General features: G+C 41.6%; 2 protein-coding genes across 2 annotated transcripts; one reads left to right on the forward strand and one right to left on the reverse strand.

The window, feature by feature from the left end:
* Positions 1-183: 183 nt before the first annotated feature.
* Positions 184-11,445, forward strand: scarf1 (scavenger receptor class F, member 1). The gene is made up of 11 exons (XM_071497186.1): positions 184-500; positions 867-928; positions 1,086-1,187; positions 1,999-2,539; positions 2,668-2,886; positions 3,961-4,089; positions 5,352-5,458; positions 5,556-5,667; positions 6,795-6,919; positions 7,331-7,468; positions 7,605-11,445. Exons 1-11 carry the CDS (start codon positions 400-402, stop codon positions 8,717-8,719), a joined length of 2,751 nt encoding a protein of 916 aa, XP_071353287.1. The 5' UTR covers positions 184-399; the 3' UTR covers positions 8,720-11,445.
* vtna (vitronectin a) lies at positions 9,238-14,820 on the reverse strand. Its single transcript, XM_071497188.1, has 8 exons — positions 14,665-14,820; positions 13,707-13,826; positions 13,163-13,609; positions 12,854-12,993; positions 12,582-12,738; positions 12,284-12,436; positions 11,688-12,188; positions 9,238-10,304 (listed from the first exon to the last, which is right to left on the reverse strand). Exons 1-8 carry the CDS (start codon positions 14,720-14,722, stop codon positions 10,183-10,185), a joined length of 1,698 nt encoding a protein of 565 aa, XP_071353289.1. The 5' UTR covers positions 14,723-14,820; the 3' UTR covers positions 9,238-10,182.
* Between the last annotated feature and the right edge of the window lie 1,028 nt (positions 14,821-15,848).

A 15,848-nucleotide genomic window follows, 5' to 3' on the forward strand; every position in this document is an offset into this window, starting at 1 on the left:
ATTCTGGGAAAAAGGTGAACATCAGGGGTGTGTGTTTGTATGCCCTGCCAGTGTGTATGGCAAGTTTTGTGTGTTAGTGTTCGACCATCTTTAAAAAGCTCTGTGTCTGGCTGAATAGAAGGAAGTGGCTCTGACTTCCCCAGGAAATGGGAAAAGGAAACCTGGGGGCTTCGACCTCTCTGGCTGCACTGGAACCACAAGACGACTCACAGGAGAGAAAGAGAGAGAGAGAGGGAGAAGGGGAAGGAGGGAAGGGTGGAGGGTGGACAGAAAGATACTGCCTCTCATTGTGCGGCCCTCTGACTAGAAGGACAGAAAGAAATCAGGAATAGACTGGACATAAAAACGTGAGACAGAATCATATTTGGCCCCAGGTTTTGGTTTCGGAGTGGTGTGGCGATGAAGTCTCTCCTCAGAGCTCTGAGCGCTCTGCTTTGCTGCATGTTGTCCTCATCGCAAACACTGGATCCTGCTGGGAAGAACGTCTGCCACAGCATCAGGTACACCTAAACTTCACCTTCACTCACACCTGTTGGCTTTTTACTGTTTGGTTAAGAGATGACACTAGGAACCAGTTGGTCACAGAAGCTTGTGACCAAAAGATTTTGACATCTCGACCGGTTGAAAAAATCTGGATCTTGATACTGTTCCTGTGACAGATCTAAGTGCCACGAGCACTTCCACCTTCCTCAGGAGTATAGGACTGTGCTGGACAGCTCTCTGTCTGATTACAAGCCAGATTTCTACATCTTTCTGTCCTTTTAATTATTTTCTCTGTCTATTGGAAGGACTTGTAGACATGTTTTCCTGGTTACACACCAGCTTTATATTGGTCAAACTGACTTGATTATTTTCTGGATATTCAGGGACCCCTCCACCCTTATCTGTTGCACTGGATGGAGTCAAAAAGGAAAAGAGTGCACTATACGTGAGTTCAGCTATTCTAATGGACAACAGTCTGTAGAAATGATGCTTTTACTGCCTCCGCATTGGCTTTGTTGTCCTCATTTCTCATTCACTGGTATGCTGTATTTACTGTATGTGTGTGTGTGTGTGTGTGTGTGTGTGTGTGTGTGTGTGTGTAGCTGTGTGTGAGGGCGAGCAGGCCTGCCTAAAAGGTGAGATCTGTGTGTCTCCTGGAGTGTGTCGCTGCCCACCTGGCTACTATGGAGCTCAATGCAAAACACGTGAGTTACAATACATAACAGAACACAACAGTTTGATTTAAAGAGCACAAATTGCACAGAATATTGCAGTGTTATTGTGTGGAAGAAACTAATATTACATTTATGCCCTGCTCCTGTTTAACACATACTGCACAATGTGGCTCACTGGATGCAAAATACCTCAATACTAAACCACAAAAACATGAGTCACTGCTGCCATGTAACTATATGGGTAATTTCCTCTATGAAACCAGTGGTGGAAGAGGTGTTCAGACCTTTAGTAAAATGAACAAAACAACAATATAAAATATATTTAAAAGTCCTTAAAAATCCCTCTTCATTATTATAAGTTTTATCAGCTTACTGTAGTTTCAAATGTGGAGCTAGTTTTAAATACTGTATATAAAAAAGGGGTCAAAAGATAAATCTGAGAGTTTGTGATGAGATTAGTGGGAGAGGAAAGAGAAAAAAACAAAGTACTGCAACACCAGTCTGTTTTCAGTTTTTGGGCTGAATCTTTTGTAAATAAAAAGAATATAATTAAACCTCTTTTGGCATACATCTACGAAAGAGAAATAATTGTTAAGTTCAGATGGTAAATTCCTCATCAACAATTCATAGCCATTTGAAATATGGAAATATAATATGGGACGCCGATTAGACAATGCTTTTTGTGAGGGATCACTAGCTAAAAAGACTGGGAGCCACTGTGTTAATCTTCAACAATACTCAAGTAAAGTACAAGTACCTCAAAATTGTACATGAGCACATTACTTCTGTAAATGTAGTTAGTTAGATTGCACATGTATACTCTGTGTTTGGTTGTTATCAGACTGTCCTCCAGAGTTCTGGGCTTCAGACTGTCGCCAAGTGTGTAGGTGCCACCCAAATGGCCAGTGTAACCCTGTCACTGGTGAATGCACCTGCAACCGCAACCGCTGGGGTCCGCTGTGCCAGAACTCCTGCAAGTGCTCCCATCATGGCCACTGCGACCCCGTCCACGGAAACTGCACCTGTGATAAAGGCTGGTGGACACCAACCTGCTCCAAGCCGTGCCAGTGCGCCATTGGGGGCTCTGTGGGCACCGGCTGCGACCAGCTAACAGGCCGGTGTCAGTGTCAAAGAGGGCACTGGGGGTTGAAATGTCCTGGCTCTTGCAACTGCTACATGTCGACGTGCAATCAGCGGACTGGTGTGTGTGAATGCGAGGCAGGCTGGTGGGGAACCAGTTGTGACCGTCGATGTAACTGCGACCTAAAACACAGCACCTGTAATCCAGCTAACGGGGAGTGCCTGTGCCACCCGGGGTACCAGGGTGTGTTCTGTAACAAGCCCTGTGAATCTGGGAAGTATGGCAGTGGGTGTAAAATGAGGTAGGTGTGTGTGGAGGTAAAACATACAGCACATTTACACCTGTGTGTTTCCATGCTGACCTTGCAGGAAATTTTATTTGTCATGATAAACTCTGTCTGCCTCTCCTGACTTTGTCTCCTGTCCTTAGTTGTGGTCATTGTAAAGACAGCCAGCTTTGCTCTGCCACTGATGGTGCCTGTGCTGCCTGTGAACCCGGCTGGAACGGCACACAGTGCGACCGCCCGTGCCCGTCTGGTTATTATGGTGATGGCTGCCAGGAGAAGTGTCCACATTGCAGGAACAATGAACCCTGTGACCCAGAAACTGGGAAATGTTTGAGGTGTGACCCTGGATGGACTGGACCCAGGTGTGCATACATGTTTGACCACACTGTACATAAGTTACACTCAAAGTTACAGGATCATTGGTGGCCTTTTCATTTCATCATTTCAGCTGATCACAAATACTGGTAATGCTTTATTTTACAGGTCTTGTATTTTCCAGCTAATTTGCTGGAAACTTGCAGCATAATTTCAAAAAAAAAAAAAAGAAAGAAAAAAGCTTTAGATTACTGTATTAGATTATTGTAATTACAGCCTACTTAATAACTGTTTTATTGTAACTAACATTCATCACTCTAAAAAATCTCCTGTGATTTGTCTGCATATGAAGTGACTCCATAATGGGTCCCAACACCAAGTTCTTATCTGCCGCTCAGTTATCTGTTGGCTTCCATTTATTTCAACGTGCTTTGGAAATTAACTTGCAGAGATTTGAAACTTGCTTCAGGGCAGACAGTCCATAACAGTTTAACACTACCTATATATATTTAGCTTTTTTTTTTAATGAGTTGCATTATCAACCTGTACAGCTGTTTGTGGAAAGTTCCAATATCACTGGTTGCCCAGGTGCATTTCGCTGACTAGCAGTGTAGTCAGTCTCTCCAAGAGGAGAGAGGATGATGTGGATTTTACAGTTTCTTGCATTTAAAAGTGTCACTTGTTTCCCATGAATAACATTATCCCAAGTAAATTTCAACTCTGTTTGTTGATTTCTTAATACTGTATGAATGCAAATAATTCCCTGGAAAATTAGGCATAAAGCTTAAAATTGGCTGCATTGCAAAGTGTATGCAGTTTGTAGTTAATGCGCTACAATGTACTGTACATGCAGAACCGGTGGTATGATCCCTTTAGTCTGTAGTAATGGTTCAAAGTTGGGTCTATGTGAAAACGTTCCTTGATGATGTCTTTGCTTATGTCTTCACATTTCAAAAGCAGCCAGCGTTATAGAATGTGTGTACTTTTGACCGACCCTGTGTGTGTGATGAAGATGTGTACATGTCCATGAGTCCATATCTACAAAACAGGGAAAATCAGCTGAGGTTTAGGATGAGAAACTGATGTCCTCATTATTTGTGTCCTTGCTTCCCATCGCCCAGGTGTGAAGAGGCTTGCTCTAACAGGACGTTTGGAGATGCCTGCAGCTTCCTGTGTAGCCCATGTTTCCATGGTAACTGCCATCATGTGACAGGAAGATGTGTCTGTCAGCCAGGCTTTCAGGGAGAGAGGTGAGTTTGGCTGATAGAGTTACAAACTAAACAGTGGCTTATAGTTTCACTAAACACACACACACACACACACACACACACACACACATTTAACCATCCACAACACACGACATTAATCGCATTATTCCTGTAACTCCACAAACAAGGTCAACAACACTCTTTCATCCTGTGTTTTGATTTTTTCAGTCATGCCTATTGTGTTTCAGCAGACTGATAATACTGAGACAGAAATAGATTAAAATATGGATACACAGGGGGCCCTGGTGGCTCACCGCCTGGCAAAAAATGCCTTAAAAAATAACTTTAAAATATGGATGCAGATTGTTAGCTAACAGACCTATCTAGGCCAAGCCAAAAACAAACATCATCACTCTACTGCCACAGAAATGTATAGTTTTTGAAAACAAAACAACCTGTAAAACTTAAACTACAAAACAGATAGAGATAAAAACTAAACAAACAAACCAGCTAAGATAAGCTAAAGCTAATTTACAAACGTTTTTGACCTACGTCCTGTAATTGGAAAATCTATTTTTTTGGTTCAGTAGCTTAGTAAATTAGTTTATTATATCACATAAATAAGGTAGTAGCAAAATGTAACCTTAAACTAGTCTTGCTAAAAGCTAAAGCTAACTGGCCAAGTTTAGATGCCATTTACATTGTCCAAACATAGATTGTCCAATATGACATTCATCCTAAAAGGCATAAATGTAAGGTTTTCCAACTTATATAGCTGTTAGAGGTAGGGTAGCCAAGGTTGTTTAACCCTAATTGATGCATTCAGAATAATTGTGCATGATTTAACCCATTACTCACTATAATTCAGTTTATACGGCTGCTTCATTTTAGGTTACATTGCCATCTTGTAGTAATGTAGTTGCAAACATGGAATGGTTCATAAAGTCAAACTTAGAGGACAGAGAGTAAGAAAACATGACGTGTGATGTGAATTTGGTTGTGTTTCTTAAACCTGGGGGAGATGTCAAACCAAGAGCACCAAACAATTGCATCATTTAAGCAAATGAAACATAGGATTGTTATTGTTAAGTACTTGAAATTTGAAGCTAGTAGCTTAAAACATGCCCGAACCTCTGTTCTGGTCCCTTTAATTTTCTTCTCCATGAGACTGCAATGTTTATAGGTCATTACAGTGTCCTTTATTTTCATTGAGTTCTAAAATAGTTCATGATTCAGAGTTCATACACAAGGATTTTTTTGTTTGCTGTGGTGGTTTAATTACGTGATTCTCTATTTTTTTCCAGCTGTAACAGCAGCTGCCCCGCCCTGCAGTTCGGCCTCAACTGTTCCTCTGTCTGTGACTGTGGTGATGGGGTGGGCTGCCACCCAGTCACTGGAGTCTGCCCCAACAGTAGGTCCATCCATCCATCCGTCCATCCATCCATCCATCCATCCATCCATCCATCCATCCGTCCTTGATGTGTTTGTGTTTGTGTGTTTTTTATCAGGTGGCAGAAGTGCTTTACTAGCTGGTGTGCTGGTCCCTTTGCTCCTGTTGCTGTTAGCTGTGCTCTGCTGCTGTTTGTTTTGTGGAGGAGCCCCCACTGATGGCAAAGACAGGTCTGTACCTCACTCACCTTTAGGTCCATCCCAGTGCCCACACTTGTGGCATTTTACAAGTAGCCAAGTGCCTACTAGTGTGACGTATTTCCAGTAATTGCTGCAGTGCCCAAGTGCCCAGTGAGACCACAAGCACGTGGAAATTTATCAGAGCTCACTGGGACACGCTCGGTCAATAACGACATCCTGTCACTCACACACATTCAAGTACAACAAGATCAACCATACAGTGTTACAGTAACAATCAGATGACAGTAAAAGCACACACTCAGGAGCTGAAAGGACTAATACTAAAGCACTTAAGTCAAGTTGTCTAGAAACATGTAGTTACTGTATAAAAAATAGACTTAACGTTATGTTGTTTTGAATGGTTTCTGCCTGATAAAAAATTTTAAGAATCGATCATATTTCTGAGAATCTCTGATGATATTTAATAATTATATAGACAGTGTCAGATATGTGATATTATTCTTAGCAATGTTATCAAAAAGAACAGATTGTTAATATTATGAGATCTGTGAGGATGTTTGTACATGAATAATAATCATGCTAGTGCACGACCTCAAACAACTGGACTGGTGTAGCGCAGTAGACCTCGGTGAATTGTGGGATACATTTAGCTCTGAATACTACTTTGAAGCAATATTTGGAGATGTGCGCATCAAGAGTGGGTATGGGGACAGACCCTACATTAATATTATGTTCATTTAACACAGAGGATCAAACCAGAACAAAACCGAACTACACTGAACTGGACCAGACTGGAAATAATTTGTACTTGCCTTCATTTTGTCCCTGAGTGTATTATTCATCTGTGTAGCCTCTGTTTTTGCTGTGTGAAATATTTGTATTTAATGTGTCAGGAAATTGGCCATATATAAAAATTCCAAACAATAGATTCAAATCACAGATCATTAGGTGACCCAGCTAGTCTTTCTGATTAAATTAAATACACAGTCCCTCCACAACTGTCCTAACAAATTTAAATTTACTCCAATTATATAGACATATCAGGTGCTGGGAAGACATTCAATCTCTAAGCATTCAACTGTACAATCAACAGAAACTCCACTATGGCACTGTGCAACAGTGTGAAACTCTTACTTTGTAAACTTTCTTTCTCCTAGGGCGGCTGTGGCTGAGGGAGGTTTGGCCGTTCGGATGAAATATCATGTCTACAGTGTCTTGGCAAACATCAGCGCTGCCCTCCCCTGTATCTGTAATTGGTCCTCTGGTCTGCCTCGTGTCACCGGTAAGGACAGCGCAGCACAGGATTGACCATTTTGTAAATCACAATGAACTACCTAGTCTCATGAAAAGTGTGTTCATGCAGAGGAGGTGAACACAGTTATTTCTCTTCACTTTCTATGTAGGAATGAGAGCACAAATTATGTACTGACACTGTAATAATCACGTAACTTGCTGAAGGGCATATTGATGTGAAATGATCATTACATGGGCAGACTTTTCAGTGTGGAACATATTTTACATTTTACAGTATGTAACTAAATGCTACATTCATTCCTAACTGCAAAACAATAGAGTTCAACAAAAAGTCTCCAAGTGCCTGGGAAATGAAATGTGAGAGGTAAAATCCCACTTATGGATTTGACTCACATTATCTTTTATAATATTTAATCTCTTTTTTATGCCAACCACACAGTATCTCACCATGACCCAGAGCTGACCTTCAACCACAGCTTCATTGAGCCTCCGTCCTCTGGCTGGGTGACTGAGGGGTCGTCCTTTGACAGTGACGAGGAGGAGGGAGAAGCTCTCTACTGTGTCCCTCCAAGAGAAGGTAGGAGCAAACTTTACATTGCCCTCTTCTGGTAGTCTAAACTGCCACTGCAGAATTAGCCGTTTAATTTTTGCTTCAAACTTCCCATTTATGTCCTTGGTCCCTTGTTGTCTATCCATGTCCGTCTCTTTGACAGACATCCCAGCTGTGGCAGGGGGCGAGTTCCAGGAGATGAGCTCAAAGTGTAACATGTTCTTGGACCCGTCCGGATTCAGCAGCGAGGACATCACCTCACCCTTCAACATACCCCGCACCTCCAGCATCGCCAAGTCCAAGCGGCCGTCTGTGTCTTTTGCAGAGGGCACCCGCTTCAGCCCCAAGGAGAGGCGTGGTTCAGCTCAGGACCCTGGCGCTCTCCCTCGCAACAAACCCAAATCCAGCTGGGGGGGTTTGATGCTCTCTGCCCTCCAAAGTCAGGGAAGTGCAGCAAGGCCTGGGGATGAGGATGCAGCTACAGGTGAGGAAAGGGAGGAGGAAGTGGACATGCAGGCGACAGACAACCAGGAGTCAAGCTGTGAGGCAGGGAACCAGGAAGTAGACAAAACCTCATCCCGAGCCACCTTGCAGGTCCCCGGGGCATCAGGAAGAAGACGGACTATGTCCAACACAGCTGCTCATAAAGGCACCCAGCTCCCAACATCTGTCTCGGATGCTCAGGTGGGGGTCTCAAATAAGGTGACCACAGTGTATGTGACGGTGGGTAAGGCTGGTAGACCCGTATCGGAGACCAGCTCTGAAGGGCCTGTTCAGGCCATGCTGCGAAGACTTGGCAGCCTCCAGAGACAAAGAGAGCAGGAGCCTGGCAAGTCCAAATCCAAGGGAGTTGAAGGGATTACCAAACCACCCAGGAGGAAGCTTGGAGCTCGGGCGACTGTGTGGGAGCAGGGAGGGCCATCTGGAGGGGAGGTTGGCATATGTAAGCCCATCAGGAGGAAGCATGCTTCCCACAACTCCTCTGACACAGTGGGCTCTAATGACACTCCACCATCAGAGGGCGGCACTCCAAAACGGCCGCTGTCGTCCATTTTGAAGAGTGTGCCAGAGGTGGCTTCAGCTGACTGTGGGTCAGAGCTGAGGGCTGAGGGTGACTCAAGGCAGGACTCCAGTAAAGGACAAACTGAGAGCAACTACCTCACTGTGGGACCAGCGGGAGATGCTGCAAGTCATGTGGAGGTCATTGCCAACCAAGGAGCAGTGGTCAGTGTGAGTGATGAACCCTGCTATGAAAATGTCATGATTAATAACTCATAACCTCTGACCAATCACGTCATCAGCAGGTCTGATCTTAGTCCGGATGCATATTTATTTCTCTGAGGTCACTGTTACAGAAACAAATGGAATAAGAACTACAGAATATCAGGTGTTGTACTGGGCTAATTTCTCCTAAGAACACCACTCGTTGCATTCATGATCTTCAGTTTCATATTAACATGAGTATTAGGACAATTGATTGATTTTGTTTTTTTTATCCAGTGATGCATGTTATGTTAAGTGTATGTATACAATACAAGTACTGTAATAACTTGACTGTTGTTTGCTTCTTGAGTCAGAGGGAATAAACAGACAAAAGGATAAACACACAAAAAGACTGGAGAGTGGAGAAAGTTTTCTATGGAAAGTGAAGCACTTACTGTATGAACCTCTGGGTTGTACCAGGAGGTCAAGAACAAATGACACAAACATCATTACAGCTGTGAAGAACTGGTCACAGTGTGATGAGCTGTGTTGTTAATTCCAGTGAACACAAATATGTTTTAAGCACCAGAATAAGATTTGCTGCTGTCATGATGTTTTATTAGTCATGGATTAAAACACAAGTAAAAACAGACTGTGAATATGGAAACAAGTGTTACTCACTCTGAATCAGTACACGGTGCATCCTGTGGAGATCTCTTTAACGCCATGAAAATTTAACTGGGTTGTTCTCTCAGTACATTATAGTATTAGATTTTGCCCTGTTGCACCAATCAGTAGATGACAGTAAAAACAGAATTGTAAAAATGTTTTTGTGTCTACATCCTAATGTTAAAGTGTCCGTGAGCATGAATCCAGCTGCCACTGCACTCTGACCTCTGATGTGACAGTCATGTGATGCTGCTGTTGGGTAAAAACACATTGCTGCAATTTAGGACTTTTTCTTACGTGAAGAAAAATCTGTGCGATCAAAATTTTATGACCTCTTCTATCATATCATCTATAAGTGTGTTATATTTCCATATCACTATATGTATGTGTACAATTAATAATGAGAAAATAATTATTTTGAATTCTGTAGATAGATGATTTATAAAACATCAATGATGGATGAATGGATTCAGTGTAACAAACTGCTAAATTATTATGACACTGGATACTAAGAAAGGACAAGCTGTGAATGCATAAAACATAAAGCCTTATAACTGTTGCAAATAAACATTTTTAAAACCCAAAACATAGCCTACAGTTGACTACAGTGGCGTTTAATAAAGTAGGCCAACTCAGATAACTGCAGAGTTAAGAAAATTAACCAGCTGAACTTTGACCACCACAAGCAGCGTTTGGACTTTCACTGATCTCCAATATTTGCTAAAGTTGATAAACAGCTAGTTATGTGTTATATTGAATATGTCTGACACACTTTTCGCAGCCAACACGGCCTGTTTGAGTGAAAATGAATCATGTTGGACCCAAGTTTAGTCCAAGTGATGATATTAAAATACCTAAAATATTTGAAACTACTTCTTCTCTGCTCCAGTGGTGTCTGAGCAGCCGAGCCAGTACTTGGCGATGGATCTGGGATATGGAGGCACGGCAGGGTCAACTCTCTTGCTGCTGAGGTCCACTCTGTAGTACTTATCTAGAAAACACATAAAACAACACAGTCATTTATTTTGTCTAAAGTTAAAGTATTGATTTTGTCGTTTTTGTTTTGAGCAGGCCACTGTTGTGCTGCTGGGCATGTCCTCATTGTGAAAATCAAAACCTGGTCTCAGGTAGTAAACATAACAAATAGTAGTCTGGAGCTGCCATTACTGTCAGTATTCATCAAAACACTCAGTAATTAATCAGTTTTGTGTTTATAGAAATCAGACCAGTAAAGTGTATTAGGTAAAGGTGACAAGCAGAACTACACAGCAGTGTGTAAGTGAGGGAACTGTACTGTTACTTAAGCATCTGTTTCTTTGTCACGTGGACTAATACTCAGCATGTGAAACTAGTTATAATAAGCCTTGTGTAGCAAGACAGAGCTGTGGAAAGTTTGATAAAATTACTGAGTTCCTGCCCCCTCTGCCAGCTGCCGTCTAAAACTGGAGCCCAACTCAGAGAGGTTTTCTCTCATCAGTCCATCTGACAAAGCTGAAACATGATCTTGGGGTTAAATGGGTACGTTTTACTGTTTTGACCACCTCGCCCTTTGAACATACACATAGATAACACAGTGATTATTTTGTGGCCATTCAACCATTGCAGTGTGTACATTTATTTACTTTATATCGCTTTCAAAAATGTTTTGGTCATAACTGCAGGACTTTGTGTGTGAGGGATTGAGTATATGTGTGTGTGATCAGAAAGAGGTGTTTTTATTTTGGAAGGACAGGAGAAGTACAGTAGGTATGGAGGGAGAGCACACTGGTCGCAGCTCTCTGTGACGATGATGCGTGGCGTTTCTCTGGTGTTGCTCCTTTCATCGATTGTCCCTGTTGTTTTATTTCATATATTTTATACTGATTCTCTGTTTTCTTTGCAAATGTGAGTAAATGAATATCCTCCTTTGGCTAATTAAGTTAAATTGGGTTTGACTTGATTACAGGTCCCATGAGGCTTAGATAGGAGGCCAATAGAAAATACTCATGGGAAATGTAGATGCCAGCTTATCATATCCTGTTCCTGTAAAGTGATTTATCAAACAAAAATATAAAGTTTACAGATTACTGGTTCTCAAATGTGTGTTTTCCCAGTTGTATGTCATTTTGAATTAAATATCTTTAGGTTTTGGACTCTTGGTCAGATTTTTTGACATTTTAAAGAAAGAAAGTAATTTATTGTAAAAATAAATAAATGATAATTATAATAATGGGTATAACTGTTAGTAGCAGGTATGCACTGGGCATCCATGCAAGGCCATGGAAACAACTTCAGTTGGATCATCCTGAGGTCTAAAGGTTGAGTGAACAGTGTGTTAAATTGCTTTCCTCTGCCATTCCCAACCTGAACTTCTGCTAATGAACTGCTGTGTTACCTCCTTTAAAGAAGTAGACGCTCTGAATGGGCAGATTCCTCCGCCTGTCCCAGTACGACCTGTCATCTCTGGAGTCGTAGTTGCCTCTGTTGTTCTGGCGGTTTCGATCTCTCCTTCTGTCCTGATCCCAGTCTTGATCCCACCGCCTGTCCCAGTCTCGACCAAGCCTCTCCTCCATCTCCATCCTCCTCTCTGCGAGCCTCAGGCCCATTTCCATCCCCCTTTCAGCAAAGCCCTGACCCATATTCATCCCCCGTTCAGCTATGGAGCCCCAGAAGGGTGAACGGCTCTGCCTCCTCCGACCCCACTGCTGTCCATACTGTTGGTTCCACTGTTGGCCTTGCTGTTGACCCCACTGCTGATCAAGCGTATAGTCGTTGCGACGTGGAAACGACCTCCAGGAAGAGACATAGATTCTTCCCGCCATGGCAGCATCCACCGGAGACTTGAGGCCCTTCCAGTCTTTGTTAATGAAGTGGTGTTTGTCATGATGCTGGGGCACTGAAGAAGGTTAGAAAAACATTAGGGTGAAAGCACATGAAGACACCTTCCTCCATTATAAACAAGTACAAGTGATTGATTATAACACAACTCACTGTCAGAGAAAAGCTCGCTGAAAAAATGTTCATAGTTGTTGTAGTATACGTCTGTGTAGCGCCTGAACAGTGTGGGTGGAGACATCTCAGACATGGTGATGCACTCCTCATGAGACGGCTGGTGCATAAACTCATACATGTAATACTGATCCCCTGGAGAAACCAACAAGATGCCAAATTAAAATCTTCGAGAACATTTATGGAACTTTGTGTTGGGTATGTGATGAATATTTTCCACAGTATTGCATCAAATATTTCATAGAAGTATCTGGATTTATTGTGCAATATCTGGCCGCACCTTTGAAAAAATAGACTCTCTCCTTTCCATGATGACCAGGGGCAGGGAGGGCAAACGCTGCATCCACATGATCAGGAATTTTGTCAAAGCCCACGCTAATATCACGAGGATAGTCATCATCCAGTATGCCGTTATCAAACCTCCAGTACTTGTTTCCCTGTTGAAAATTTTGATCCATTTCAATGTTGATTTTTTTTCCTGTCACAGCTGTGGTCTGACATACTGTTGACTAGTGAAAGTAGTGAAAGTAAAGTCATTTTCTTCGTCCCCACCTTGAAGATGTAAGTCTTCCCCTGACAGTTGACACGGGTGAAAGCAGCATCAATTGGCCCCTCGATGCCCCACACGTCCTTAATGAGCTTTGGATAACCCGGAACAACCGACTTCTGGCCCAGTTCAAAATAGTACTCCCCTAGAAAACACATGAGTTCATGTTCCCCCAAAAGCAGAAAGATCACATACCTCAGTATAGTTCCTCTACAACAAAAGGCAGACTCACAAAGGAACCTCAAGTTTAGCTCTTTATCAAAAGACAGATTACTACTATTGAGTATTAGAGGGTTACATTGCCAGTCACTCACCTCTGAAGGCATATATAGAGCCATTTTTTAGCTGCATAAAAGAGTCAAAAGGCCTCCCACTGCAGACCTCAGCATCGGGGTCGGGAGCTTCAGTGGTGGCTGCTGTGACGGGAACAGTGGTGGTCTCAGCTGCTGTCTCAACCTCAGGTGGTTCAGTTGTGAAGGGGACCCTCTGTGTGGGGTGGACTTTGTGTGAAATGGGAGTCATCTGTCTAACAGGGATTCTCTGAAATATAGAGTCAGTGAGTCGCGGGGGTTTGGCCATTTCAAGTGTGGTTTCTGGATGTTGCTGTGGTCTGTGACCGAAGTCTGAGATGGGCTGCAGTGTGGGCCTCAGCTGATGATCCACAGGAGTAAGAGACTGTGCCGAACGTCGAGGGGGTGGGGTGGTACCTTCAAACAGCTCATCATCATCATCCTCCGCCAACACAAAAGTGTCTCCACGAGCTGGAGGGGGATAAATGTGAAATCAGTGACCATCCTTCGCTGCACCTTTTTTGAATGATGACTGTATTTTAAACATATGAGCGCAGGGGTTTCTTACTCATCATGCCACAGGTGACCTCAAAGTCAGAGCAGCAGCTCTTGTAATACTTGCACATCGAGTCACACTGGCAGCTCCTCTGAGAGTCAAAGCCATTCTCACAGCGACCCATACAGGACTCTTAAAAAAAGTTAAAGAAAATGGATTGTCTCTATTGTTTCATTTGATGTATTTTTATACTGCTTCTTCTGTGTATTCATTGCTCCTCTGACCTAATGATCTTCCTCCTTTGGATAATAAAATCAAATTGGATTTGAATTTGATTACAACTCATGCAATATGTTGTTCTTTATTATCAATGAGATTTTTTTTCTCTGTATATTTAATACCTCTTTATCTTGTATTAGTAATTGTAATTGGTGCTGAATTAAATAGTTAATTGATCAATAGATAAAAAAATATTCTGAGAATGGCTTCATTGACTACTTGCCAGACAAAACAAGAAATTACTGTGTTCTGGTCTTTTCTGGCATTTTACATGCTGAAGAATTAAATGGTTAATTGTAAAAATAATTAGATCCACTCATAATTCATGTAATTGTTAGTAGCAGTCCTAACTGTAATAAATATGCATGTGTAGACAGGGCACCCAAAGCTGCCACCTCTGATTGGATCACACTGTGGTCTAAAGGTTGAACAAATGAACAATGGAATTAAAAAATATGTTGTTAAACATTAATTACTTTATTTGACCAACATGAAGTTGTGGTTGACTTAAGAAATATACTCTGAATGAGATATACTTACTAATATATTCCCAAAACACACACATATACTCTGTGTGCTCTTGCCATGTATTAATATGCACAGTTAAATCAGGACACAGTACATTTGAGACGCAGACACATTATCAAGTTCAACTGTAACATTATAATGCTATACTGAAGATACTGAAGATACAACCCTCCCTCATTTTCTGACTACAAATACTTTTAAAATGATTTTTTAATGTACTTACCATCTGCAGCAAAAGTCTCAGCGAGGAGAGCGAGCAGCAGGACAGCCAGCAGCCTCATGTTGCCTCTGCTCTGTGAGGGGACAGAATGAGAAAGTAATGACGGACCGTGTGCTCGCAATCATTGGAAACATGTGTCAGTCACCCCACTCACTTGTTTACTTTAACCTTATTTGCAAAGCTCTTTCTACTCAATCAAATAAACAGAGACGCACAGAAAGAAATAGATCGACGGGAAACAAAAGTTTAAGCAATATGATTATGTGCTGACCTCTACTTTTGCAGTGCACTTTTACTGCAAAATGTGTTATTTTCTTACTTATTCATAAAATACAGAGGACATTACTCCCCTTTTTTCAAATGTAGCTACAGCCTTGAACACAATCCCTCCACCATGACCAGGTCACCATGAGTAATATTCAAGGGAGCTATTTTAGTTTAGCTAATGTAGCTTTTACTTGAGTAGCCCCAGTAGTATTTTTTTCTGTGCTTTATTGTCATACATTTACTTAATGTATAATATCCATACTGGGTTCATAACCCAAATTCATTGTGTTTTGACAGTTGTAAATGTAAGAGTGCAAACTGTAATGATAAAAAGAAAAGAAAAATTAGAACAGTAAAGTATTAATATTAATACATCAGGAAAGACAGGAGAGATATATATGCATTTATAGATATGCTGCATATATACACACATGCAAACATACATGTAAATATATATAATAAACATCCACCCATCTACATGTGCCAGTTCACAGAATTGTTGTCCTGTGCTTCAGTGATTTCACTTTGTGCAGCGGATCACAGCTGTTAATATAATTGTTTTGATACAATCAATACTGACAAATTTGCTAGATTTGTTCTTCACATTTTTTTTCCACACTTGGACTCTGCTTTTGCCTTAAAATTCTAGGAATTGCTTTATTCACAATATTCTAAATAAATATTTCTCACATTTATCCAGTCTTATAAAACAAAATAAAACTGGATCCTTTTCCCCCATGTAACACAAATCCAAGTTGTTTCACGTGACCAAAAATATGTGGGTGAAGTTTGCATAAATTTGATGCACACTTTTTTCAGTCGGCTATTAAAATACTGAATCTTAATCTTGAAATCAAAAGACATTTCTTTAAACTCCTTTAACAAAGTAATCATGCAGACTTACTCTCTGCACATTTTAA

This window comes from Trachinotus anak, unplaced genomic scaffold, assembly GCF_046630095.1.
Source record: "Trachinotus anak isolate AG129_WGS33_773 ecotype Australia unplaced genomic scaffold, CSIRO_AGI_Tana_v1 ptg000014l, whole genome shotgun sequence".
NCBI lineage: Eukaryota > Metazoa > Chordata > Actinopteri > Carangiformes > Carangidae > Trachinotus > Trachinotus anak.